General features: G+C 43.7%; 4 protein-coding genes across 7 annotated transcripts; 1 reads left to right on the top strand and 3 right to left on the bottom strand.

The window, feature by feature from the left end:
- The first annotated feature begins 1037 nt into the window (after window positions 1-1037).
- LOC4333945 (cyclase-associated protein 1) lies at window positions 1038-5896 on the top strand. The gene is made up of 10 exons (XM_015776681.3): window positions 1038-1415; window positions 1894-2065; window positions 2164-2228; window positions 2864-3188; window positions 3296-3464; window positions 4034-4143; window positions 4237-4292; window positions 4394-4450; window positions 5186-5329; window positions 5582-5896. Exons 1-10 carry the CDS (start codon window positions 1122-1124, stop codon window positions 5666-5668), a joined length of 1479 nt encoding a protein of 492 aa, XP_015632167.1. The 5' UTR covers window positions 1038-1121; the 3' UTR covers window positions 5669-5896.
- Window positions 5897-6016: 120 nt separating this feature from the next.
- On the bottom strand, window positions 6017-9230 carry LOC4333944 (glucan endo-1,3-beta-glucosidase 7). Of its 2 annotated transcripts, XM_015776683.2 has the most exons (3): window positions 8824-9230; window positions 8501-8707; window positions 6017-7356 (listed from the first exon to the last, which is right to left on the bottom strand). In XM_015776683.2, exons 1-3 carry the CDS (start codon window positions 9213-9215, stop codon window positions 6171-6173), a joined length of 1785 nt encoding a protein of 594 aa, XP_015632169.2. In that variant the 5' UTR covers window positions 9216-9230; the 3' UTR covers window positions 6017-6170. The 2 variants fall into 2 exon arrangements, with proteins under 2 accessions (XP_015632169.2, XP_015632170.1); XM_015776684.3 differs by lacking the exon at window positions 8824-9230 and having other exon boundaries at window positions 8501-8696.
- A 943-nt stretch (window positions 9231-10173) lies between these two features.
- LOC4333943 (ATP-dependent DNA helicase DDM1) lies at window positions 10174-16407 on the bottom strand. Of its 2 annotated transcripts, none has more exons than XM_015772687.3 (15): window positions 16144-16407; window positions 15623-15761; window positions 15006-15500; window positions 14812-14913; window positions 13708-14054; window positions 13453-13639; window positions 13189-13364; window positions 12284-12540; window positions 12094-12198; window positions 11919-12013; window positions 11686-11805; window positions 11376-11495; window positions 11098-11196; window positions 10917-11018; window positions 10174-10722 (listed from the first exon to the last, which is right to left on the bottom strand). In XM_015772687.3, exons 2-15 carry the CDS (start codon window positions 15737-15739, stop codon window positions 10495-10497), a joined length of 2550 nt encoding a protein of 849 aa, XP_015628173.1. In that variant the 5' UTR covers window positions 15740-15761; window positions 16144-16407; the 3' UTR covers window positions 10174-10494. The 2 variants fall into 2 exon arrangements, with proteins under 2 accessions (XP_015628173.1, XP_015628172.1); XM_015772686.3 differs by having other exon boundaries at window positions 15006-15503; window positions 16144-16253.
- A 3332-nt stretch (window positions 16408-19739) lies between these two features.
- On the bottom strand, window positions 19740-25763 carry LOC4333941 (SWI/SNF complex subunit SWI3D). 2 transcript variants are annotated; one of them, XM_015776797.3, is made up of 8 exons: window positions 25233-25763; window positions 23519-24060; window positions 21882-22607; window positions 21638-21804; window positions 21295-21560; window positions 21025-21210; window positions 20260-20456; window positions 19740-20171 (listed from the first exon to the last, which is right to left on the bottom strand). In XM_015776797.3, the coding sequence occupies exons 1-8, from the start codon at window positions 25642-25644 to the stop codon at window positions 19923-19925; spliced, it is 2745 nt and encodes a 914-aa protein (XP_015632283.1). In that variant the 5' UTR covers window positions 25645-25763; the 3' UTR covers window positions 19740-19922. The 2 variants fall into 2 exon arrangements, with proteins under 2 accessions (XP_015632283.1, XP_015632282.1); XM_015776796.3 differs by having other exon boundaries at window positions 21025-21560.
- Window positions 25764-27531: the final 1768 nt, after the last annotated feature.

Genomic DNA, 27531 nt, shown 5'->3' with positions numbered 1-27531 from the left:
GCTCCTCGCTTCCACTCACCTTATATCTTTTAGATATAGATTTTGTAAGTCTCCACGCCTTTCTCCACAAGGGCAGGAGGAGGCTCAGGTCCCCGGGCAGGCTGGGACTCGGATTCTCGTTACCTTGTGGTTATGAATATTTATATGTGTATTTGTTTTGTACATATCGACATTCTTCTTGGAGAAGAATAAATATAGTATATTAAAACGCGGGCGGGCCTAGGCTCCTGGCAGACAGGAGCCCCGAGCTTCTCTAGGAATTAACCTTGACCATGGGTCCAGTTATGATGACAAAAATGTAGAGCTACAATATTCCCGGTAAATGGGGGGCCCTAGATCCCATTTCGCCGACAAATACTACCTCATGACCTTTTCTGCACTGTTTGTGATAGTTGAGGGGTCGAGATTTTTGGTATTGCGGATTGGGGATCTCCGATAGACTCGATGCAAAATTTAGGCACGTTAAGTGAACTTGTTCCTATTTTGATTCTGGTTTGGCATTTTGGCCCGTATAGAAAGAATTTGCCATTTGAGCTAGCATGTTGTCTGCCATTTGGGACCGTTGGGCTGAAAGCCTTACCGACATTTCTCTGTTATGCTGAAGGACGGGAGAGATCTGTTGTTGTTGTGAAACCCCTCTATCCTTCGGTGTTTGCCTTCAACTTTCGGCAATTAGCCCAGCTCATCAATTCCAAAAGCTTTGAAAAGAAATCAAAGATCATGTGCAACCATGATCCTGTCATGTTGGCCTTTCCACGTCCTTACAAATAGATCGAAATAGTATCAAAGCGTTTCTCAAATCTGAAAAACCTATTTAAACTTATTATTATTATTATTATTATTATTATTATTATTATTATTATAACACGCTTAAATTCATGTATTTATCTATTATATAATTTATTATTATTATTTTGTCGCCTCATAAGGAATCAGGGAAAAAAACGAAGGGAAAAAAAAATAAACGCGGCGCTGGCAAGCAAGCTCAAACTGAAGGCGCATAGCCATAAATCCGCCAAGGCTGGAAGCGGCGCGGCGCCACGCCACAGAGACGCGCACGCACGGAGCACTAGCAGAAGTGGCAGAGAGGAAGAGTAACCTAGCTTGTTGATTCCGCCGCCATGGAGAAGGCGCTCGTGGAGCGGCTGGAGGCGGCGGTGGCGCGCCTCGAGGCCGCCGTGGCCTCCGGGGCCTCGCTGTCGGCGGCGCCGCGGGACCTCGGGGACGGGCTGGACGCGGCGGCGGCGGCGTCGGATCCGGCGATCGTGGCCTACGACGAGTTCGTCGCCGGGGCCGTCGGCCGCCTCACCGCCGCGGCCGAGAAGATCGGAGGGAAGGTGCTCGACGCCACCAAGGTCCTCGCCGAGGCCTTCGCCGTCTCCAAGGACCGCCTCGTCCAGGCCAAGCAGCTCCAGGTACGGGGCGCGGCTTCTCTCATGTGTTCCTGCCTTGATCTCTTAGATTTTGGGTGTGCTCGGCGCGTAGATCTCCCGGCGTTCCGTACTGTTTGGGCCAATCTGATGTGCGTCCCGGGGAGGAATCTCGCGGGAATGACTGATCAACCCGAGATTTGGAGGCGAATTCAGGATTTTGGTATTTTGTTTATCGAGATGGCCAGGGCCATTCTGCTGGAGGTTCATTGTGCGATGACGTGCTTACATGTTTATTGATAACATTTATGTACAAAATTATTGATAACATTTATGTACAAAATTACTTCAGCCATTGTGAGATCTGAAAAATGCGATGTCCATTCTTATTGCTAGCCTGAACTTTGATTGGTTCTAAGTTGGGAACATTACACATAGTCATTCAGTTACTAAGGGCGAGGGGGGGTGAAGAGGTGCCCATTCTTGCATCAGTAATCAGCTTTTTTTTCCTAATGTTGCGCAGAAACCTGCATCAATGGCTGATGCACAAGACTTCTTTAAGCCGCTGAATGATGTTATTGCGAAAGCAATTGCGATGACTGAAGGAAGGAGGCCTGACTATTTCAACCATATCAAGAGTGTTGCCGACAGTCTCACTGCTTTGGCGTGGGTTGGCTTCCTAGGAAAGGATTGTGGTTAGTAAATTTGTTATGTTTGGATTTTAGCATTGGTGTCTTGCCGACTACCATATATATCATTCTGTAATATTTCTCCCATTCTTCTTCTCTGCAAGGCATGAGTTTCCCTACAGCACATGTTGAAGAAAGTTGGCAGATGGCTGAGTTCTACAATAACAAGGTACACTTTTTTTATTCGACCATTTTCTATATTTGCTTTACTAACAATTTGCCACTTTTAGATTTAGCATTTAACAATTTGCCACCCATAGACATGTGGGTCCAGCTGGCAAATTGTTAAACGCCACATGTAAGAGTGGCAAATAGTTAAATATCTCCATATTTTATACCTACAGTATGTAAAGTCACAAAATGCGTCAATTGTGAAGCCTGGTCAGAATGCTCAAAGTTTTCTCCTTTTAGAAAGGGATGCTAGACAATCATTCTCGCGATGAGAATGGCTTTCGTATGGTGAGAAGTAGGGCTGTTTTGTCACCTTTCATTATTCCTTCAGTCTGTGTATCTCTCAAGTTTCTGGGAAATAATGCATTTTGTTATATGCATATCATAAAGTGTTTCACATAATAAAATGTGCGCGACATCCAACAATTTCTTTCACCATTAGCCTGACAAGTAAGAAACCAACTACTCCTATGAAAAACATAGTAGTAGTTTTTTTTACCTGTTTTTCCAGTATTCCTTATAGCTGAGTACGCGATGATGATATTAATCATTGACCTGAGTTATCTCATTCAATTGCAGAACCATACACATAATTATACTGTTTTGAAGAATGCTCATTAATCTTCCTCTTAGGTTCTTGTGGAGTACAGGAACAAAGATGCTGACCATGTTGAGTGGGCTAAAGCTTTGAAGGAGCTATACATGCCTGGTTTACGGGATTTTGTTAAGAAACATTACCCTCTTGGTCCTTCCTGGGGTCCAGTTGGAGGTGCACCTGTATCCCAACCAAAGGCTACTGCTCCAGCTCCTAAAGCACCAGGGGCTAAGGCTCCCCCTCCACCTGCTCTACCTTCGGCACCCCTTTTTACCACAGAGAAATCTCCTAAATCTGCACAGCCTAAAGAAGGAATGTCAGCTGTCTTTCAGGAGATTAGTTCAGGCAAAGCTGTGACCACAGGTAGATGAAAACACGTGATTCATCTATTTTGTGACATTTTTTTCCCTTTTGTTTTTGTTATCAATACTGAAAAACAGACCTGTGACAGCCCTATTACTGTTTTGCAGGATTGCGAAAGGTTACTGATGACATGAAGACTAAAAACCGGTCTGATAGAAGTGGTGTTGTTAGCAGCAGCACTGCTGCTCCGGCTGCTGCTCCTGAGAAGACCTCTCGTGCAGGGTCTTTCTCCTTCAAGTCTGGGCCTCCAAAATTGGAGCTTCAGATGGGGCGCAAGTGAGCTTCACCCTGATTATTAAACAAAACACCAAATAGATTACTATCTAAGACTCTAGTATATACTGTCAATTGGTACAGTATGGGTTTGATTGATGGCCTGCATGGCTGCATGAACACCAACCAGGTCCAACAATGAGGATTATCTGGGAAGCCTCGTTTCTGGTTAGCTAGGTTGCATTAGTGAGTTGGTACAGAAGTTGCAAGAATGGGGGCTTTGGTAGACAAATAGCTTGAAACCATACATTTCTATATAGTTAAATTATATGTACAAGATAAGTATTGCAAATAGAATTAATTACATACATCTAGTTAATTTCAAATTTGAGTAGTATGTTATATGCCACAAATTCATATAATTCCACATGATTGAAGCTTCCCAAGACACAATAACCATTTATTTTATTATGGTGGCACCGTGGCAGTCTGAAGGACCTTGCATCATTTACTCATTTAGACATATAGTCAGAAGGACGCCATATAATTTTCTTGTTCTGATAAAATGTGCTTATATTATATATTGTTGATTATTCTGTTCATATTTCCCTGAGATATAAAAAAAATGGCAGATGGGTGGTCGAAAATCAAGTTGGTAAAAAGAACCTTGCAATCGATGATTGTGATGCTAGACAATCTGTATATGTGTATGGATGCAAGGATTCTGTCCTTCAAGTAAATGGTAATATACACCTTTATTTGGGATATGTAACGTATTACATATCACGTTCTCCCATATTATTTGGTGTCATAACAATTATAAAACATTTTGCAGGTAAAGTGAACAATATCACTGTTGACAAATGCACCAAAGTTGGAATCGTTTTCAAGGTTAGTGGGTTAGTTTAAACTGTTGAGACCAAATTTAACCCTGAGCTAAATTTTATTCTATTACTGTGGCAAAACTAAATTCTGTTTACCGAATGTTTCAGCATGTTGTAGCAGCTTTTGAAGTTGTCAATTGCAATGGTGTTGAGGTGCAATGCCAGGTATTCAGTTTTGGAATGCTATACTCATAACTGTAAATGTGTGAACAGTGTTAAGGAGTATTCTATCTGGTTACATTACTGCTCTTCCCTCTCTAAAAGGATGTCGCTTTTGTGTGTGTTCTGGATTGCTTGTCATACTTTTAGGATTTGACCTTTATCTAATTTTAGAAATATCAAGCTTGGGCATGCCCAGAATCATCTAGGTTTAAGCAATCTGCCGATCTCCTAATCTCCTTTGCTTGGTCAGTTATTATTATACGATGTCATAAAATCACTATTGGATGGTCAGGTCGAAAGACTGAAATGTTGGACATTCACCCTCATCATGCTGCCAGCAGATGAGGCGCAAAGTCTGGCACAAAAGAATGCGAGGGACTAGATAATTGCTTGTTTTTGAACTTAATGTTTTATCGCCTTTCCTTTTGAATTTAGTACTTATAAATTTCAACAAATTATTCTGTCTAGAAGCTATTTTTATTTGTGTTCTGTTGTCCTGACCCCTGAGTGTGAGTTTTCATTGCCATTCGGTACGTAAGCTTTACCATCACCGTGTTTAGTTGCAAACTTTTTTTTCAAACTTCCAACTTTTCCATCACATCAAAACTTTCCTACACACATAAACTTCCAACTTTTCCGTCACATCGTTCCAATTTCAACCAAACTTCCAATTTTAGCATGAACTAAACACACCCTTGTCTGTGTTGCTGTCAGAGACTGAAGTTCTTTAACTTGCAGGGTACAGCACCAACAATATCAATCGACAACACATCTGGATGTCAATTGTACTTAAGCAATGATTCACTTGGAGCCTCCATCACTTCAGCTAAATCTAGTGAAATCAATGTGATGGTTCCAAGTGGTGCTACTGATGGTGATTGGGTAAGATCTGATCTTCTGTCTATGTGTTTACCATGACCCAATTGGGAATTCTTTAAATCTGTTGTGGGTGATGTTAGTTGTTGCCTTGTTGGTGTGCACATTAACTGGGCAATATAATCAAACACCTTTGATGATGCAGACATCTCTTTTGAGTACAAACAGTACCATTAGGGGCTTACAGTCGATATCCTCTTGCTTCTAGAGACAATCTATATACAGTCTGGCGCTTAAGATATTGTTCTTATATTGCAGGTGGAACATGCTTTGCCCCAACAGTACATCCACAGCTTCAAAGACGGGCAATTCATCACCTCACCGGTGTCTCATTCCGGAGCATAGCTACAATCATACCGGCCTTTCTGGGTTTGTCTGTGCATTGGTTGTGTGTTGAGAGTTGTAACAGTATTTGATGTTTGTTGGAGATGCTGTTTGGAGTGTTGGATGGTGCCTACGATTGCTGTTTCTTCTGCCCTACTCACTGTGTTGGTTGGTGTATTTGCATGCCAACAAACTACTGTTGTATGTTTGAGCTGATTGATGATCATTCTTTCTGCATGACTGTCACTATACCTTCTGTTCCCAACATGCTGCTCACGTTGAGCCCAGCGTGCAATTCTGTCTCCAGAATTGTTCGTACACAAACATTGTACGTTATTTGAATGTGAGTTGCCATGTTTCATGCAATACTTGGACAAGATCAACAGGATTTGATTAACAAAATGTGAGTACAAGAGAATGCATCCATGCATCTGCCTCTCAGATTAACAGGTACATTAACAACACGCCTGCAATTATGCTGATCACTGACATTGTCCGTGGCGATTCCGCTGCACTAGGACTACTACAAGCAGCAGCTGCTGCTCCCCTCGCCGTCGTCGTCGCCGTCCCCGGCGCGCACAGGGCTGAAGGCCCGGCCGCCGCCGCCGAGCCCGGCTGCAATGGAGTCACCTGTGGTTGTTGCCCCGGCAGTCTCGCCGGAGCAGGTGATGGCTTGACCGGAAGGGTCGGCGCCGCCGCCGCCGGCGCCATGGCTGGTGCCAGACCGGCGGCGGTGCCGTTCCTCATCAGCCCCGTCGGGTACGTCTCGGCGAGGGTGGTGGTCTGGAACAGCCCGAACGACTTCTCCGACGGCTTCCCGGGCTTGAGGTCCTCGTCGTACACGGCGAACAGGTACGTGTCCACGGGCTTCCCCGGCGCGCGCGGCGTGCCGGCCATGGACCGGAGGTGCGACACGAGCCCCGAGACGAACGCGCGCGCGTTCCCCACGGTGGCGCCGGCCTCGTCGGCCCCGCCGCTGTGCGGCCACCCGGTCTCGGCGACGACGATCTCCACGTCCTTGTACCCCTTGGCGTCCAGCGCGGCGCGGACGGCGTCCACCTGCGCGTCGAACATGTTGGTGTAGGTGAGCCCCGAGCCGGCGTCGGGCCGCCCGGCGTTGGGCTGGAACAGGCAGAACGCCAGCGTCTCCGGCCGCGGGTCGCTCAGGTACGCGAAGTAGGGGTACGGGTTGATGAGGAACGGCGAGCCGGTCTTGCTCAGGAAGGCCAGGAGCGGGTCGAGCGCGGCGGCGAGCTCCGGCTTGAACGCCCCCGAGGAGGGCGGGTCGGAGCTCGCCAGCACGTCCATGGCGTGCACGGTGGACACCTTCACGCTGGAGTTGGGCGGCAGCGCGGCGTGGATGTTCTGCAGCGCCGGGACGAGCTGCGACGCCAGCGACGTGTCGGCGAAGAGGACCTCGTTGCCCAAGGAGACGGCGGAGATCGCCGGCGACGAGGTGGACGGGAGATGCGCGGCGACCCACGCGGCGGCCGCGGCCGGCGAGGACGCGAAGTTGGGGATGTCGCCGTTGGCGGCGCCGAGGAGGAGGGAGATGCCCGTGCCGGCGAAGGCGGAGATGACGGCCGGGTCGGTGCCGTAGAGGCGCACCTTGGTGATGGTCGTCGACTGGAGGAGGCGCGCGGTGGACGCCGGCGGCGGGAGGTTGTCGGCGACGTCGCCGTAGTTGATGCCGATGAAGGACTGCGACGCTGCAGTGAATAAATCGGTTCCCGCGTGATCAGTGAAAACATTTTGCCGCGTATTTGCAAACAAATAATAATTTAGAAATAAAACTTTTATATATCTATGTTTTTAGTGGTTTAAAAGTAAAGACTGAAAAATAATCTTCGATGAAAAAACCCAAAATAATTTAAATTTTAGCTGATAAGTATAAAAGCAAGTTCAATAGTATAGCCCACTAATAGCTCCAATTCATATATAGCCAATCTAATAGCCAGTTCATACAATAGTGCTTACTATACTATTAATATATGGTCCCACCTGTCATACACACACTACGTTTTGAAGTACGTGCTATACAGCTGGCTATAAATTTGTAGCCCGCTGCTTTTCTCTCTCATCTTTTATTTTATTAAAATATGTTTATAGCTAACTAATAGCATGTTATTGTACCTGCTCTAAGCACATACTACTACTGCTGCTCTAATAGCGAAAAGATGGACGACCATACTACTACTGCCCTATTTTGAAAGCAGAAACCTCACATGATCTTGCATGGATTTCACTGTAAAATACCACATTTCAAACCTCACATGAATGAGAAACAATTTATTTCTATAAAAACAAAGTTAAAAAGTGTTGAACGAGACAGAAGCTTTTGTTCCGCAATAAAATGGCCACAGCACTGGGTAATCTGTATACTGTATATCAGTAGGTTAGGTGTCATCTTATCACTGCACAACGCCTGAGTCACCATCACATGATGACACGACATCCAAATAACGACTGATCGTCTTCGTGTAGTCGAGAAAAGATGAGAGCCGAAATGTCTACAACCATATCCCTTGTGTCCATTGTGTCCAGCAGATTCCATCCAACAGTATAAAGAAACAAGAGAAAAACGAAGAGGAAAACCGTTTCCATAGCACAAGAGCACTTGCCGAATTGTAGGGAAGATGTAACTCTCGAACTAGGGAAAAATTTGGACAAAAAGTCAGAAAAATGAGGTAGATTATGCATGCTGGAGCTATAATTTGTTTGACCTATCAACCAAAACCAACTCAAAATTGAAACTGCTCCAGCAACAAGAGCATGATTCAGAGTCCAAGACTGATTATCAGAACCAAACACAAGAAAAGAGACAAATTGTGTGCGAGAAAGATATAGCCTTACCTGAATAAGGAAGACGAATGAGCTGCAAGAATCCCCAGAGAAGAAGAAGAAGCAGAAGCTGCCTCCTCCCTGCCATCTCTCTCTCTCTCTCTTTCTCTCACTCTCACTCTCAGAAACGCTGCTTCCTGCAGGCTTAAGCAGACGAGGTTGGAAGGTTGCTTAGCGAGGTAGGAAATAGCCGTGGGCTCTCTCTCCCGCTCCAAATCTCTGCACAAAATAATAATAAGGCTCTAAAGTCGGGTGTCACTGAGGAAACAAAAAAGAGAGCACAAAGCAGAGAGTCTCTAAAAGCGGCTAAAGCCTCCCACTCCCGCAATTCGTACCTGTTTCCTGCTTCCAAATGGAAGAAGAGGCAAAAACCAAATAAGCGAGACAGGTGGTGGTGCCGCACGATAGCCGATCCGACGGCCAGCGTTTGCGTTTGCGTAGCTGCGTGGGAGGGGGAGGGATGGGTCGAGACGAGACGCCACGCCGCGCCGCGCCGCGCCGCGCCGCCGGGGATGCTGCGTTTGGAGGAGGCAAGAATGAGATGGTGGTGGGGCGCTCGTCTCACCGGCCAAGTACCAACTACTACCAAGGCGGCGCGTAGCGAGTGGCGTGACGGGTGCAGATGAGATGAGATGACAGGTGAGACCGCCGGGATGCTAACGATATCGTCGGGCAAAGGTGATGGGCGACACGACACGTTTCGTGGGTTTTGTCTTTGGGACGGCATTAGGATTTAGGGTAACGAAGGGGTCAAGTGCGTGATGAATCATGAATGAGCGATATGGCCACGGCGGTAGTACCGCCTTTTGTTTCCTTTCTTTTTGTTCTTTCCACCACGAGAGAGAAACAAACACGTGTTACAACTTACAGGGACTCGATAGTTGTTTGATATGAGAGCTCATATTTCTCCAAAGCGTCTTATTAAAGAATAAAGATTAATTTATCGATAATTTTTTCATATATTTATTTGTAGCGACTTTAAAATCAACATAAAAAAATTACATTGAAATATCTTAAATTCAACTTTAAAACAAGTTTGAAAATTTAAATTTTGATTTTTGGTTTGGTTTATTAGGCCAATCGTTGGGGCTATCACTTCCCCGGTTCAGAAGACAGATTGTTAAACCTCCTTCAGGCACAAAAGGTACTCCTATGTGACATAGAAAAAGGGGAACAATCCTGCATTTCATGTGTATTTGTCTCAGGACGAGAGGGAAGAAAGCCCGGCAATCATGTGTTGCCGTCCAATAAACAGGGCGATATGTGCAAAGAGGTTACATGGGATATTCCAGGTGACTGACGGTGGGCCCATATACTACTGTCCTTACTACTGCTATCAGCATACTTAGGGATTAAGCATTCCAAAACCATGCCACATTTCATGACAAAGCCAATCATTGGTTACCAATCCAAGAATGAGCTACCTCCCAGTACAAGTGATGGAGCTTCATATAGCGATGGATAATAAAATACTCCCTTCGTCGCATAAAAAACTAACTTAACACTAGATATAACGCATCCTAGTACAATGAATCTAAACATACATATGTCTATCTATAGTACTAGAATATGTTATATCCGGTTCTAGATTTATTTTTTTACATATTAATAATACTAGAATATGTCGTATCCGATTCTAGATTTATTTTTTATGGGACGAATGAAGTACTCCAGTAGCTTGCATATACCAAAGCAGGTAGACAAGGATATTATGTTCTCAAATACCACGTTCTTACACTAGCATTCTAGAAAAGGCTTTGGGCCTTGCAAAATGAAATGCAGCAGCTGAGCCAACAACAGAGATACTTACGACAGATTAGATGCACACTACCTTATCACTTCCTAGTGTACTGGCGCAAGTGCAATGCCCAGTCAGTAATTACTTGGGGTGGGATCACAAAAGCGTCGTCTCATCAGCAGATGCAGCACAGCTCAAGAGGCACCTTAGCCGGCAGCCTTACTAGGGCTATGGCCTGAGGTGCGCAGCGAGCGATGAAAGAAAGCAGCTAGCTGGTGAGCGACGTGAGCATGCCGCCGCCGCTCTTCGTCGGCACCACCACCTCCCAGCCGGGTCCCTTCAGGGGCACGAGAGGGGCGGCGTCGGCGTTGGCAGGAGGGCCTGTAAGGTCGCTCCGGTCCATCACCTTCAGGAGATCCTCGTCGGTGATGTCCGTCTGGATCATCCGGTCCTCCTCGTCCTGCTCGTCCCTGAGCAGCGCCAGCAACTCCGCCTCCTGCATAATCACAAGAAATGGAAAATATGAGATGAGGATTTTCCGCGGGGTGGACATTCTTTCAGTGTCAATTTTGTAGATTTGTTCATATGGTGTTCCTCTATGAAGAAAGAACTTGTTTTCCAAAAAAAAGTGTGAACAAAGAGTAGTTATCTTAATAGTCAGGACTCAGGAGGATGGATGGGAACATTTACGTCTAGTGCATTAGGTTTGGCTCTGTCTTGTTCAAACTGACCCTTCCCGATCACCACATGTTCCAGCCTCAACTTTCCAAATGCTTTCTTGATGATCCGGCCCTGCAACACCATTAAGATGAGCAACTATACAACAGGTGGTGTAGCCGATGTCTAAAGACAAAAAGATCATCCGACACACCTCAACAGAATGTGATGTTGCCAACCGGTAGACGTGAACTGGGCGTGTTTGACCAATCCGGTGGCATCGATCCATGGCCTGCAAATCCATCTGAGGATTCTGCAGAATGATGGCAGAAGTTTAACAATTCACATAATCAGCTAATAGAAGGTAAAGTCTACATGCCTACATTCCACCTGTTCGAACAGGTGGATGGCATGCAAAAGAATCTTGCAATGTACTTGCTATAATATGAATATTTAGTCTGAAGAAGTAAAATAATGTCAATAGGGAATTACCCAGTCACTATCATATAGGATACAGGTATCAGCCGAAGTAAGATTGATACCCAGCCCACCAGCCCGTGTGCTTAGAATAAAGATATTCATGCTGCTGTTCAAGTCATTAAATTCTGCTATCTGCAAGAGAATAGTGCACAAAATTGTGAGAACTGTATTACATTAAAATGGATGATAAAAGATAACAATGGCGAAAAAATGAGACTCCTAATTGTATTTTAAGATAGCGCAGTCAGCCTATATGCATCTAGAAGACTAGAACTTTACACATTATATGGTAATCGGCAATGCTTGGCACAGCCCGCTTTACCTGCCTCCTCCTCTCTTCCAACTTAACACTGCCATCAATTCGGCAAACCTGAAGGCCTTTTGTTTCCAAGTAGTACTCGATAATGTCCAAAACTTTTGTCCACTGTGAAAATATTAGAACCTACAAAGAACGCCAGTTGAGGTCTATGATTTTTTTTCTTCAAAAAAAGTTTGAGCTAACATTTGCATTAATGTAATCCTGAATTAAACAGAATAGCAGAGAAAATGATATACCTTGTGCTTCCGTGCAAGCAGCAAATTTAGCAATCTGTTCAAGAGCTGAAATTTACCGCATTGTTCTAAGAGCTTCTCAACAGGTGGGTACATACCTACAGAAAGAAAAAAAAACAAAAATGTTAGGAAATGAGCACGTGAAGCAATTAACTACAGATGTCCAATGTGGAACAACCTGATGAGTCATATGCGGACTCCAAAAGATCAGGATGGTTGCAATTTTTCCTCAGTTGAATTAAAAGGTTATTCAGCTTCGCCTTAATGCCAGGTCTCCGCAGAACTGCAATACTCCTCAGCACTTGTCAGATTAACTTTTTAAGTCAACAGGAATGTATGTAGGAGACTATGTGCACAAGCATCCGTACCAATTTCTGATTTTTCATGCAGGTATTCATCAAATGTTTGTTCAACCAAGTGATTCTGGATTTCTTTCTGATGGTTAGTCATGTTAGCATAAATGATTATCTCTTTCTTTCGTGGAAGCATATGCTCTACATCCTCCTTCATCCGCCTTAGAAGGAAGGGGCGCAATATGGCATGAAGCTTTGAAACAACATCGACTTTTCTCTTCTCTTCACTTTCCTCTTGTTCTTCTTCACCCCCTTTTGCACAAAAATCAAACCTGTACAACAGACATAAGGCAGACACAAAAGTAAACATAGCATCCCAGTAAACACCAAATAAATCAGTAGATGTACAGCATAGATTTGTGCTACATTCAAAAGACACGTTAGCAGACATCGCATATCAAAGCAATATGCATAACCGCTACAACACATAGGGCATTCAACTTTACGACACTTCATAAAGGCAAGCCAATGAGAAAAAAAATAAAGCCACGTCTTAAGAGTAGCAACAAACTAATGGAATAACTATATACATAAACAGGGTTAGTTGATGAGATTAGTGTTGAAATTGCTGTTATGCAGTTTAAGAGGTTCTTTTACATTGTTTTGACCAATATGCTAGCCCTCAATGACCTAGAGAGATCCTGACAAATGTCTTGTCTTGAAGAGAAGAAGACTATCTGCTCTGCTCAATGCATATACAAATGAACGAAGTTGACAATAAACAGTCAGGAAAATGACTCAAAAGTGAGACAAACAATTATTTGACGGAAAGGTTAAGATGGATATAGGAACGAGTGCATGATAAGAAAATCTTCAATTATACTATCATATTTGTACTTTAGTGCTGACTGCTGAGACGTGATAGTATAAAAGCACAAACCACACTTGAGAAGGAATATACTCAGCAAAATGGATCATACCATGACTCGAACTCCTGATGCGATGAGAATATATCAGGCAAAATGAAGTTCAGCAGTGACCACAGTTCTGCTAGATTATTCTGAAGAGGTGTTCCAGTCAAAAGGAGCTTATTATCCATTGGCAGGCGCTTTAACTCCCTTAATAATATGCACTTTGAATTCTTTAGCCGATGCCCCTAGAAAAAGACATGGTAGTAACATGTAAATCCAAAATTAAGACAGAACGACAAGGACAATAACTTCTTGCAAGGTTTCTCCATTTACCTCATCCACAATAACATACTTCCACTTATAATGAGCAAGTTGTTTTGCGTCTGACATAGCCATCTCATAGGAAGTTACGATTAATGGAAAATTTGGGCCTGTGGTTTTGGGCATGAATTTTCTCCTTATCTCTGCCCGAGCTGCTTTATCCCCATGGTAGATCACACCGGTCATAGATGGAACAAACCTGAAAGCAAGCAGCTTCACTTAAGAATATCAATTAAGGATGGTGAAAGAACAATATAGACAAGTCACCTTGAGATCTCGTTCACCCAGTTCGAGAGAGTGGATAGAGGAGCTATTATCAGGTATGGACCATCAAGACCCTTCCCCTTGAGATGGGCAAGAAAACCGATAGTCTGTATTGTTTTCCCAAGGCCCATTTGATCAGCCAATATCCCATTAAGCCCATTCTGCCAAAGTGATATTAACCACTTAACACCCTTTATCTGGTAGGACTTCAACTTCCCGCCAGTCATTAGAGGAACAAGTCTGGCTTGCTCTTTTTCCCACCTTTCTTCTTCTGTGAGAGTACAATCCTCAGGCGAGCAATCTTCACGAGATCTTGTAAGCATGGCTGCCACTGCTTTCTTGGCCTTTTTCTGAACAACATTTTATTTTATTTGGTTAGAAATGAAATGGTTTGCTTGAAATTTCATCGATGTATAAAACTAGTTGCCACATTCGTACAGAACACTGATCAACCTATCCACTTAAAGAATATGATTGATCCTACGAAAGTATCTGAGTAAGCATGTTCTAAAGGAATTTGAAATAAGCCAAACAACTCCAGGTAATTTTTTAAATAAAAAAACATTATCCAACGTCCAAAAATAAAAGGTACAAGTAAAGTTGATGGTTTTAAAACTTCTTTCCTTCATATGTTATCCTTATATCTTCAGCATTCATGAGTAAACAATCATACTTATCTCTAATTAGCAGGATATTAACAACATATATATAAGGTAACTTTCCTCCCACACTCGCTTGTTTCTGTATTGAGCATTTTACTCTGGCATTTTCTTGCTTCTCTAACCTCCTACTCCAGTTCACTATCTAACAGTCAAAAGAGCCTATTTGAACAATATACTAATTGCAAACATTCGCCAAATTTGTGCCCAACATTTAAACCCCAAGAAAATATCAAGCGACAGTTGTACATGTGGTGTGGCAAATCTTAAACATCCCTTCTAAATATGATTTTCTAACAATGTGCTACAGGTGGAAAGCTAATTGGTAAATAGTGAAAAACTCGCAACATTAGTAGTATTTGAAATCCAGATGAGCAAAGTCAGCATCTACATAATCCATTAATTTAGAATACAGGAAAACAAAATGATGTATGAAGCGAGAACTCACATTATTGTATTTTGGTGCAGAAGTAGCTTTCCTCTTTCTCCCACGCCCTTTCTTCTTCTCTTCTACTGGCTCCTCTTCATCCGGGGTGTCAACACCCTCCACCTTAGCCAACAGCACAACCGTCAACAGGAAAATCAAATAAAACTCAGGAAGAACCAAAAGAGGCGTGGGTGCGTGTGGACTGTTATACATACATCAGCAATCGTCTCCATCTTCTCAAGTAGAAATTCTGAATAGAGTTGTGTCTGTGTCAGCAGCTCGTCCAACTTGTTAAACCGTGCATTTGGATCAAAAGCAAGTCTTGCAGCTTCTGCCCTCTTCCGTGCCTCCTCTTCTTCGTCAGCCTTAACCCGGGCCTCGTGCAACTTGTCTTCCTCCTCCTTCATCGCATCAGTGATGAGGGATGCATCACCATTCTTGGCCTCAAGGTCAATTGGTAGAGATGAAGTTGCATCCACAAAATCATCAGCTTTTTCCTCCTTGACAGGCTCCAATAACTGGTCTTCTTCCTTCACCGGCACAGGGTGAGGTGACAAATCACCGTTGTTGGCCGCAAGTTCCACAGTCAGGGATGAACTTGCATCCACAAAATCATCAGCTCTCTCCTCAGCAAGCACCTTGAGATGATCATCCTCTTGCTTAATTGCCTCCACGGTATCCGAGGCATCCCCATTCTTACATTCAGAAATCTTCTAAGAACAGAAGCTCAACGTCAAAAAAAAAAGAAAATCCGAAATACTTCGCGAACTGCGGAAGCACAAAGCATAAATAGAGAGATCTGGAAACAAAAATTTATTCACAAATAAATCACCTCATCCTCCAGAACGGATGTAGGGGAATCCGCGTTGGCAGCGGCGCCGGCGCCGGCGGCCGGTGCTGCTTCCACCTTCGTCCCATTTGCCACAGCGACCACCATTCCTTCCACCATGAGCCGCCTCCGAATTCAAGCCCTGACGGAACAGCACCCACAAATCAGCCTCAGCGATCTAAAACCTAGCCAACATTCCACATCCACCACCACTCCTGCAAAATCTGTAAAAACCCCTCGAAACAAAAGAGGCTAAAACCCTAGTCCAAAAGAGGAAAACAAAAGTCAAACATCAAAGAGTGCGAGAAAAGTGAGCATAAATAGCATTTTCCAACAGGTGAAAAGATTTCACCCAGGGCAGACAGACAACACAGTCTTATCACCCAACTTTTCCCATTTCCGATCAAAAATTTTCATCCAAAAAAAATGAAAAAATATATATATACCAAAATATTTCCCAAAAAAAATTTCCCCAACCAATCCCCTGATGAACCAACAAGCAATAAAATGATAAGAAAAATTACCTTACTATCCGACCCCTCTTCTTCCTCTCCCCCTTCCGCTCCGTGCTCCCGCTCCGCCGGCGGCCTCCTCGGTCTCTTCAACTCCTCCGCCCGCGGGGCCGGGGGTACCCGCTCGTCGCCGCCGAACGGCTGGCGGCGCGCGTAGTGCGGCTGGTGGCGGGCGGCGTGCGGCCGAAGGGGATGTCGCTCGGCGGCGGGCTGGCGGCCGTGGCGCTCGTCCTGACCTCCTCGGAAGTCAGTGGGGAGGAGGGGTTTGAGGCCGGCGAGGGTTTCAGGCGGGAAAGTGAGGGGAGAGAAATACCCCTGTGGTTTCTACTTATCTACGAGGAATGCCACGCGTGGGCCCGCGTAGTCAGTGGGGATCGACCGGGGGGCATTTCCGTACTTTCGTCCTGCCGGGGGGCCGTTCAAACTGCGTTATTGCGCGTACTGCGCGTGCAGTGCCGGGGTACGGCACATCCCACCTAGACCCTTTAGTCACTGACGCGGTGGGGCCCGAGAGATCTGGCCCCACATGTCGGTTAGAGCAATATGGAAGCTAGCGCGTGCGCTGGAACGGTGGCTCGCAGATGGGAAGCACGAGTGTCTGCCTCGATCCCTGCAGAGCTGAGCAGAACGAAGCGTGACGTAGACCTGGTCCAGTGGTCTCACGATATGGTCCGGCGGGGACGAGGCGGATGTGTGAGTCTCGGACTCTCGGTCCATGGAGGAACGGGTGTACGTAGTCGGGGAGAAGTGGGTGGTGCGGGGCTTGTGATGCGACCGTGTGGCAGGGAGCACGTAATTGGGTGGACCGGTAGCCATTTGCCAAACACAAGGGGGGCGCACGCATGCCTGTGTGGCCGGCCACCCAATGTATGCGTTCAAATTGTTTGCGCTTTTGTCCGCTTCGATGGCCGGATGTCTACGTGGCAGTTTTTGACCGTTGAGAGATCCGTGCGGTAAAAAAGGGGAGGGGGAGAGTGAACGCAGAGTTCAGCGTGTGGAGTTACTCCAGAAACCATGGGGGACTGTCATGAATCACTAATTAGGGGTACACGCAGCTCATCAAAGTTGAGAAGTTCTGAAACACTCTGGTTCCATAATTCTTTAAACACTAGGGGTGTGTTCAGTTCCTGAAAAAAGTTGAAAGTTTAAAAAAAGTTAAAAGTTTAAAAAAATTATTGTAAGTTTATATGTGTAAGAAAGTTTTTGATGTGATGGAAAGTTGGAAATAGGAGAGAAACTAAACACGGCCTAGAATAGCATATACTCCTTCCGTCTCATAATATAAGAGATTTTGGAGGGATTGCGGCTACGGCTGCTCCATTGCGTGCGGCACTGTTGGTGTCGGTTGCGTCGCAACCACAAAACAAAACAGACTGCCGAACAGGCACACTCTGGAGACCATGTCATTGGCCCTGTTAGATCCTCCGAGCTATTAAATAGCCATTTGGAATCTTACTATTTAGGAGTATTAAACGTAGATTACTGACGAAACTTATTCTATAATCCTTGGGCTATTTTGCGAGACGAATCTAACGAGGTATATTAATCCATGATTTGCTACAGTGATGCTATAATTGTCCGCTAACCATGGATTAATATACATGGTTAGATTCGTCTCGCAAAATAACCTAGGGGTTATGGAATAGGTTTTATCAGTAATCTATGTTTAATAATCCTAAATAACAAGATTTCGGAGGGCTATTTAATAGTGCGAAGGATCTAAATAAGGCCAATAATTGTTCAAAACTTCAATAATTATGAGACTGAAACATTACTCCAGTTTTGATGTCTCCTTTTGTTTGATGTTTTATATTCGTTATTTTTTAAAACTGCACCGCAATACACACATATCCGCGCCATTATAAATTTGACAGCATTTTTGTCCAACACGGATTAAAAAAAATGTAGCCTAGCAATGTGTTTCGAAAAACTACTATGCAAATTGTAATTGCTCTGGTTTTGACAGCATTTTTGTCCAACACAGATAAAAAAAAGGTACAGTTGCTTATTTGGCCTGTTTTAGACTCTAAGACTATGTTTGTTAGAGTTTGCTTATTTGACCCTCCTTTTCAGAATCGAAGCTCCCGTCTGACCCCCTTACTTCGTCAGGGATTGATTCTTTTTTTTAAAAAAGAAATGTGATTATTATTCTTAATGCCCAAAGTACCCTTCGTCCAAACCCTATCCATCCAAACCATATCCATTCGAATCCTATCCACAGCTCTCTCTCTCTCTCTCTCGTTCTTGCGGGCCTGCGACAACGGCGTTTGAGGAAATGGCGGCGGCGTCTGCGGGTCCATCGGCGGCGCTCTGAGGGGGCGGCGGCGGCTTGAAGCCGACCCCCGCCGGCGCCTGCTGGTGGAGGTAGAGGGCGGCGGCAGTGGGATCCGCGCCGGCAGCCGGCTGTGAAGGGAAGGGGCGGCAGTTGCGGGATATGCGCCGGCGGCCGTCCGTGAAGGGAAGGAGCGGCGGCGGCGGGATCCGCGCCGGCGGCCGGCTGTGAAGGGAAGGGGCGATGGTTGCGGGATATGCGCCGGCGGTCGTCCGTGAAGGGAAGGAGCGGCGGCGGCGGCTCGCGGAGGAAGGTAGTGGCGGTGGTGGATCCCCCAGAGGCTGCAGTGGACCTCGACCTCAACCTCAACCCGAGCTCGACCTTGGCTATATGTTTATGCTTTATTGAATGCAGTTTGGGATCCACAAAATTAGATGTTATGCTGTCGAATTTTTGTCAAAATTAGATGTTATGATGTTGAATATGTTATAATTGTCAAATTTTGTCTAATTTATTTTGTCAAAATTCTGACAATTTTAAGTCAAATCTGTTAAAATGAATCAAATTTGTCAAATATGTCATAATTGTGTCACATTTTATTTAAGTCAAATTTGACAAAATGATTCAAACTTGTCAAATTAATGACAAATCTGTCAAACTTGAGCAAAAATTATTACAAATATTTCAACATTCTTGAATATATACACAGTATAATAAAATAGGGTCAAACAAGCAAACAAGCAAGATATAACAGAGTCAAATAAGCAAGGGCAAAATGGACTATTTACCCTAAAATTAACACCGTTAACTCACCCAAACAGAATAGGATCAGACCGGAGCTTCGTTTTTGAAAAGGAGGGTCAAATAAACAAACTTTAAAAAGTAGGGTCAAATTGGCAGTTACAGTTCAAAACGGGTCAAATAAACAATTGCCCCAGAAAAAATGTAGCCTAGTAACATGTTTCAAATTACTACTATGCAAATTTTAATCGCACTGGTTTTGACTGTATTTTTGTCCAACACGAATAAAAAAATGTAGCCTACTAGCATGTTTCAAACTACTATTATGCAAATTGTTATTATGTAAATTGTAATTGCACTGGGTCAATCACGTGAATTGTAATGGTGTTTTTCTGAACCATCAAATTTATAAGAGAATAAAAAAATGTAAATGGTGCAGAGGCTGGGATTTTCATTCCGTTATCTCTAAAATAATGTGTCGTCGGAGATGGGCAGAGATGGCCTCAGCCTTGTGCAGGGGCAAAACAAGAGAGCCACATGCACACCATTCACATAAAACGAAAAGGTGGCACGGCACGATCCGGAAAGCAGCACATCCAAAGTGAAAATCGTGAAAAATTTTATAGAAGCTCTTATGCAGTAACAACAGATCGTCATACAGTATTCTCTGCTTCTAAAAGAATGGTACTACTACAACACAGTTCATGGCTTTCGAGATATCCCTCTAAAGAATGGGGGTATAGAGCACTAGTTGTCCGGATCACCACGGTCAGCTCGATCAGCTGCTAGGGCGGGGCATTGCGTTTGGTGGTGGTCTCACGATGGGGCCTCCATATCCAGCTGGTAATCTGTTGCCGGCTGCACCGGGCTGGTTTGGCCTAGATGGCAATGAACCCATGCGGGCAGCGATTATCGCATTTCGCTCCATCAGAAGCTTCTTTCTAGTCTTTTCAGTGTATTCTCTTGTTCTCTGGACCAGGTGTTCAACTTCGGTGAGAAAAGACACCTTCGCCTCTACTTTCCGATACTGCATGAGAAAAAGAACAAAAATCATTAGAGGCGCATAACACAGAACGGACCATTCGGAGAGTAAAGCGAGTGGGGTTCCATATTACCAGTTTGTCAATCATCAGCGCAGCCAGCTGACGGACTTGTTCTTCCTCATGGTCAGCAAGGAGTTTTGCCTTCACAGCAGCTGCAGAAATAGCTGTAGCGGCTGCTCGTTTCAGCCTAGTTATGGAATCCGTGAGGTTGGCGGTTACTCTAGAGCTGTTCTCTTCATCGGCAGCAACATCTTCAGTACTCTTAGGTTCTGCAGGACAGGTATCGTAGGTAAGAGGACCAGAGTTGAAGTTCACAGTTTTCACCATCTTTGCAGTGTTTGCATTTCCTGTATGTGTAGTACTAGTTCATATAGTTCACTGTGGTATTATGATTCTACATCATAAATCCCTCATCAGGCAAATCTTAGTGAGAGGTGCTAGATAATTGATATAAGGTTGCATATACTGATAAAGACAGATTTACCCTCGTGTGTGTGTGTGTGTGTTGCTGGTGTTAACAGAGTGGGTTCGTGCCAGGCAGGCAGGAACCAATCAGACAAAATATTAATGAACGAAGAACATGATAAAGTAATATGATTGCTGGTAAAATCTTAAATATTCAATTTAAGTTAGTTAGTGATGCTTCTCAGACAAAACCACGAATTGGTAACAAATTATTATGATGGATGATGGATCTTTAGTAACATGAAGAATCTTAGGTAATGTTAGCAGCAATAAGATGACACGCAAACAACTTAATCCTTGAGGGTTAGTACATAATGAGAAGCTTTAATTGAATTGTAGTACTTGAATCAGATAAAGGTTTTGATGAAATACCTTCCATCTTGCCATTTTCCAATATTTGGCTTTGCTTTTGTTCCTGTGCGGTAGTTGCATTAGCAACTGCATCTTTGGTCTTCTTCATCTCAACCTTGCCTTCTAAAGATGAATCATCAGCAGGGTTGACTTCAGAACTTGCTTTGTCCTCTATCATTTCAGGATTACTTGTTTCCATGGTATTTCCTGTGACAAACCCTTGAGAAGTTATCATACCACATTGATTTGTAATATTCAGTGGAGTAACTGAATCTTTACTGGAGTTTATACCTTTTTTGTTGTTGGACACACTTTTATCCAGAGAAACAGGATCATCTGACTCCTTACCATTATTGTGTTTAGGATCCACTGAGGGGTCCTCATCACATTCATCCTTTTTGTCTGTGTCTTGGCCTTTTGGTGAAATGGGAGAACTTTTTTTCCCTTCAACAGATAGAACCGTCTCTCCCTTTTTATTTATGCCTTCCACTTCACTATCAATTGAATCTTGAGTCTTATCCTTGTCTTTTCTTTTATCACCATCTGTGCTTGTAGTACTGCAAAATTGCATTTAGCTCATCAGCAAAATCTCATGATAGCGTTTCAATGTTATAAAAGTGCAACCATTGCTGACCTTGCATTGCCAGACATGTCTTTCACATCACTTGGTGGATCCTCAAGAATAAAGCAGTGTCTAGTTGCCAACTGAAGTGCAGGAGAAACCTCAGAGATAGCTTTTAGTGAACTTCGACATGAATTGGTTGCAGTGTCATCTTCCACAAGACCAGCTAAAAATGATGCCTGCAAAAACAATTTTTAGACCTACGGACAGTACATACTGTATGGTAATAATAAATTTCCAAGGGTAGCATGCTTACCAGTGCCATAACAGGATTTCCTGCATCAGCAAATGAACCTTCATGTTCTGGGAAGTAACCAACAGCCTCAAATGCGGATTTCAATGTATCAATAGCAAAGTTTGATGCATTTTCACGAGAAGTATCAACATCAACAGAATTTTCCTTCACTACAGGTTCAGCATCGGATGAACTTTTCGGTGGGTCAGCATCAGAAGATTTTTTTGGCTCATCAGTGTTTAGAGATTTAACTGAATCTGTGCCACCTGAATTATTGGCATCTTTATTTTCAATAGCATTTCCATCTTCCGTTTGTGCTTCTACACTATTGCCCTCTGCTTTCTCTGGAGTTTTCTCACCTGCAGTATCTTTTCCTTCTGCTTTCTCTTCAACTTCCATTTTATCAGGTATTTCAGCAGCGCCTTTTTCTGCTGAAGCTTGCTCTGTGTTTTCCTGGATATTTTGATTAATATCTTCATCGCCATGAAAGCGGTCCTCAATTTGCATTTGAAGGAAGTGCAGCATGCACTGAGCTTTTGTTTTTGTAGCAACATGTTCAGCTATCTCAGTCCATTTTCCACCAAAAATTTCCAAAGCTTCTAAAAGAAGCAATGTCTCTTCGTCAGTCCAACTAGTACCACTAGCACCAGAAACTTCAGAAGAATCCATGAGGATGAAATCGGTTTTTGCCATGCCTATATTAAACTTTCCCTCGTTGTAGCAATCAGAACAAAGGTCAAAATCTGCCTGTAGAAATGAAAGGAAAATAAACCGTGCCATACTTCAGATTTAAGATGTGATTATGTATTTTCTTTTGGAAGACCACATAAGAAATGGAATGGAGAAACCGGCTATAACAAATATTTCACTGAAGAGAAAGAAAACAGCACAATTAAATGAGCAGTGCAGGGCAACAGGCAATAGAGAAGTTGAATCACAAGATACCAACATTGGTATTACTCCCCCCTTCCCAAATTGATCATCATGTAATGGAATTCAAAATTTCACAAATTGATCATCACATAACCGCATGGACACGGATTTCATCATAATACAATTAATGCAGTATGGGAGAATGTGTGCATGCTAAGGTGTAATTGGCATGGTGTTTTGATTGATGCATGCATTGTGGGAGAATGTGTGCATAGTGTCTTGATTGATATGATTTAAATTATCCTTGGTCTTGGTGCATAAACATATATGATGATCATTTTGGGAAGGAGGGAGTACTATAAATCTCAGTGCTTGATGAAACGCAACAACGTCTTTCAAGGCTAAACTTTGGCGGTCAATATTCAGCATTTGTTACTCTGATAATCAACTTTATACAGTTCAGACAAGGTCGGAAGTTATAGGTGCTAATGACATCAATTCGAATCAAGTTTTTAAGACAACACTGATTCTAGTAGCGAGAAGAATAAAAGTGTGCCTAACAGAGGTGTTGAATTACACTAAAGTTTCATCCTCAAGTTGTATTTCTTGTGTGTTGGAAAGAGGTCTCAGACATAAGAATGAAAAGTGCAAATATTTTGGTTGTTAAAAAAAATTCTAACCTGACACCACATAAATATGCATCTGATTGCACTATGGATTCAAATAAATGACTTGCATATGGAGAATTTTAGTAGGGGTTGCAAATACAAACAAAAGCACCTAACCTGGGTCCGGCAATGGTAACGCTTCTTTGAGCAATCAACAGAGCAGGAATTGCAATGGTACTCAACAGAGGGCTCGGCTGCTGAAACTACATCTTCAATTAGTGCAGGATCAGGAAGCAAACTAGGCAGAGGAGCTGGAGTTTCCACTTCCCCTTTCTTTGGTAAAGGGATCATATATGATTGAACTGATTCAAATTTAAACAGCTGTTCAAGCACTGAAGCTTTCTCCTCACTGTGAGACTTGCCATGGGCCTCCTCTGGCTTACTCTCCTCTTGTCCAGCTGGTAGAAAAGGGTGGAAATTGATCAAGCCCCAGTGGTCCAGGAACTTCAACACTTCCTGATGAGCATCAGCCTCCCCAATCGATAGCTCAGCCAAATCTTTGGACTCCAGCTGCAACTGAGGATTAGCATGAAATTTCAACATGATGAAATTTCTGATCCCTAAATATATCTCAGGTGTCCGCTTGTCAGATTTGCCATTGAAAAAAGAAGGCAACATTTGCTTCTCAATTGGGTGGATTTCCTTCCATGAAAACCATCCTGAACAAAATCAGAGTTATTTTTGTGCCTTCTTATACAAAACAAAAGGATATATCTCTTACACAAAATATGAATCGATGGAATGAATTGTGTGGTAAATAATATTTAAAAACGGTTTAGCTCATGTGCTCAACACACAATGTGGTTGACAATATACCTTGAATAGACAGGATTCATATATCATAGGAAATTGAGGGGTTATACAAAGATAAATCCTACAGAAAACAGTTACTGGTGTGACTTGATATACAGAAGCTACATGTCACAGGAAAATTTAGGGTTATACAGCTACAAGGATTAATAATAGTGCGATATAGTTACTGGCTTATTGCAATTGCACAAGAGAACACAAGGATTAATTATAGTGCAACATGGCTTACTGCAATTGCACAAGAAACAGGGAAGATTACTGAATTATCAAGATTTACTTTAGCATTCTATTGTTTCTATCACACTAGAGTGAAAGATATACACTGACTATACTGGCAACAAGGCAAAATTTCCACATGGACCTAAAGTTGAAAAGGAAGCTTGCAGCAGTTATTGCAGGAAATTAAGCAAATGGGATTGCACCAAATTTTATCTAAGTAAACAAGACATGATGGATGCTGAGGACAGATCAGGTAATTCTCCAAAGCTGCTGACTACCTAGGTTTGTCTACATCTACTATATCTCAAAAGAGAACAGGCCACACCCCAATCACATGGAAGAAAGCAAAACAGTGAGTGCTCGAACTCATTTTCCTCAACAGGCAACAGCAAGCAAAAGTAAACACATTATAGCCACTATATGCTGAAATTAATGAAAGCAATGCTTGCAATAAATTCTTATCTCGAGAAATTAAATCAGCAGCATGACCATGCCCTGAAATTGAGCTAAATCTACCAAAAATTCCTGCAATTAACACTCCAGTATGCACAGTACGCGTACCAATTTAGCTGATTTGCAGTAACTAACAACGTTAAGCAACGAATTGCACCGCTACATGCTAAATGTTTGCTCCCATACGCGCGTAAAAAGAGGGGGAATATACTTTCGCAGTGAACTAATTCACCGACGCCATCCAAACCAGCAGCCCCGACAAAGAGGGAAACCCGTCGCGTCGCGCGCATCCGGGATTCACCACCCCAACAGAGGAGATCACGGAGCTGTTAGGGAGCAGAGGCCTCACCGGCGAAGGTAGGGACCACATGGACGCCGGCGCCGCGGGATCGGACGGCCTCGAACACCTCGTCCACCAGAGGCGTCTCCTCGGTGGGCGCCTCCTCCCCTTCGAGCCGGATCACGTCCCCGCCACCCTTCCCGCCGCCCGCCTCCGATCCGCCGGCCCCCGCCGCCGCCGCGGCCGCCGCCTCCTCCGCGAGCTTGTGCGGCGACTGGCGCGCGGCGCGGGTGAGCGGCCCGCTGTGCAGCAGGTGAGGGGGCACGTGGAAGGCCGCGTTCCGCTCCTTGGCGTGCCTCTTCGACGGGGTGAACGACGACCCGCCCGACTTGCGCTTCCCGCCGCCGCCGCGCCTGCGCGGCGCCTCGGCCGGCGCGTCGCCCCCCTGATGAGCCGCCGACGCCGACGACTTGGGCTCCATGGCGCGGCGGGGGCGAGGCTTTTACCCCGGAGACGGACGGGGAGGCGACTCGACTGCACCCCTCTCTACCCGCAAGCAGCTTCGCTTTCTCGTCTTCTTCTCTCACCTCTCCTCTCCTCTCTTCCCTTCCGCCGCTCCGGTGCCGAATTTTGGGGACGCGGTGCTGGGTGCGCGTAGCGGCGGTCTACCGTCTCACTGGCAGGCTGGGTCCCACGCTGCCGGTGCCCGGTGGCTTAACGCCGGCCGGTCAGGGCCATCCGGTTTGCGTTTTTCGCTGCTTTCAACTGCGAAGCATGTATATCTCGGGGTAAAATAGATGGAACAGAACAGAGGCTCTTTTTAAGTTCTTGTGGTGATTTTGGCTTTCTGGTGTGTCGAGTCAGTTGAAAAAGAAAATATCTACAGGTAAATGAATCACTCCATATGTAGCTGAAAGTGATGATCACACGTATGATTTGTATAAGAGATAATGTCGCGTACGATACGGACAACTGAATCGCTGTGATACAGCTAATAATCTCACAGAACCTTGCTGGGAGCATTCTCGATTTGGATGGCTTTTAAGTTGCACCGCTGTAAAACTATAAAGTTATTGGAATATATAATGAGAAAATCGTTCATCAAATATGTCATGTATTGAATACCATCGCGCAAAGTGGAAGTAGCGAAAAGGACCACGCTTACGTGTAGAGTTAATTTCACATAAAAAAACTTATATCGATCTGTCATATACATGTCCATCATGTTTGTGTATCCATATGACGTGGTTATTTATTACAGTATATCATTGAAATCACATGAGATCTACAAGGTGCAAGTGGAGTGTTTGGCCAAGACTAATAAAGTGTATATGGATTGTTTGGTTAAGATATGTAAATTATAGATGAATTGTTTGGTCAGTGAATTACTGAATTTTGAAGTACATCATAATTTGTAGGCACATGAAACACAAGGCTAAACTCAACAACATCAACAAAATCAAATCAATTATACATAGTAGATGTAGGTCGTATTTGTTTTTCTTTCACTCTCTTTACAACTAATTGAAAAGGTGATAACAAACTTCATGATGACGTGGTACTCGATTAGGCATCTAGCATCACTATTTTATTTCTTGTACAAAAGTGTTTATTAAAGGAAATCTCTTGCGTTAAATACCGTGACACCATCTTGGGCTTAAACAAAAGGCACACTTGCACGATTTTACATAATTTTGGGTGATATTGGCTAAGCCAATGTTAAATTGCAAGATAATTATAAGTCGCTACTCTTGCCAAATTAAAATTGGCCTCCAGTGGACCCAGCATAACTACCATTAGCGACATGGCTAATTTTCATTCTTTTATCGGAACTAGCATTTCAAATTAGAAAGAGAGAAGTCATATTAGCTCGAAAGAAACCTATGACAACATCTCTTCTCTCAAACACAAACCACAAGACCACAGATGGAATTTCATACTTAAATAAGGATCATATGCTTGTGGTGCACCCAGAAATAACAAAAGGAGAAAAGAAAGAGAAATCTTTTATACTGAGGTACGCATGTCAAACCATGTTTTTTCTTGGTTGAGTACTCCCTCCGTTCCGTTTATATTATAAGTTGTTTTGACTTTGGTGAAAGTCAAACAAAACCAAGTTTGTAGATAAATATATTAATATTTACAATATCAAATTAGTTTTATTAAATCTACAATTAAAATATATTTTCATAATATATTTGGTTTGTGTTGAAAATATTACCTTTTTTATAAAATTTGTTAAATTTGAAACAGTTTGACTTTGACCAAAATCAAAACGACTTATAGCCTGTTTTGAAACAGAGCGAATATTTACAAGCTAATGACAAATTCTTAATTTTCTGTGATGAAATTGTGTTACACAATTTCG

Source organism: Oryza sativa, chromosome 3, assembly GCF_034140825.1.
Source record: "Oryza sativa Japonica Group chromosome 3, ASM3414082v1".
Taxonomy (NCBI): domain Eukaryota; kingdom Viridiplantae; phylum Streptophyta; class Magnoliopsida; order Poales; family Poaceae; genus Oryza; species Oryza sativa.
This window is presented reverse-complemented; position numbering and strand designations above follow the sequence as displayed.

Coding starts and splice junctions, on each gene's coding strand:
- LOC4333943 (XM_015772686.3), bottom strand. CDS start 15,739: ATGGTGGAAGGAATGGTGGTCGCTGTGGCAAATGGGACGAAGGTGGAA. Junction 12,014..12,093: donor GTCCGCATATGACTCATCAG/GTTGTTCCACAT, acceptor TTCTTTCTGTAG/GTATGTACCCACCTGTTGAG. Junction 11,806..11,918: donor TGCTTGCACGGAAGCACAAG/GTATATCATTTT, acceptor CGTTCTTTGTAG/GTTCTAATATTTTCACAGTG.
- LOC4333944 (XM_015776683.2), bottom strand. CDS start 9,215: ATGCCGTCCCAAAGACAAAACCCACGAAACGTGTCGTGTCGCCCATCA. Junction 8,708..8,823: donor CATTTGGAAGCAGGAAACAG/GTACGAATTGCG, acceptor TATTTTGTGCAG/AGATTTGGAGCGGGAGAGAG. Junction 7,357..8,500: donor CATTCGTCTTCCTTATTCAG/GTAAGGCTATAT, acceptor TATTCACTGCAG/CGTCGCAGTCCTTCATCGGC.
- LOC4333941 (XM_015776796.3), bottom strand. CDS start 25,644: ATGGAGCCCAAGTCGTCGGCGTCGGCGGCTCATCAGGGGGGCGACGCG. Junction 21,805..21,881: donor GAAATCCTGTTATGGCACTG/GTAAGCATGCTA, acceptor TTGTTTTTGCAG/GCATCATTTTTAGCTGGTCT. Junction 21,561..21,637: donor GACATGTCTGGCAATGCAAG/GTCAGCAATGGT, acceptor GCAATTTTGCAG/TACTACAAGCACAGATGGTG.
- LOC4333945 (XM_015776681.3), top strand. CDS start 1,122: ATGGAGAAGGCGCTCGTGGAGCGGCTGGAGGCGGCGGTGGCGCGCCTC. Junction 3,189..3,295: donor AGGCAAAGCTGTGACCACAG/GTAGATGAAAAC, acceptor ACTGTTTTGCAG/GATTGCGAAAGGTTACTGAT. Junction 4,451..5,185: donor GTGTTGAGGTGCAATGCCAG/GTATTCAGTTTT, acceptor TTTAACTTGCAG/GGTACAGCACCAACAATATC.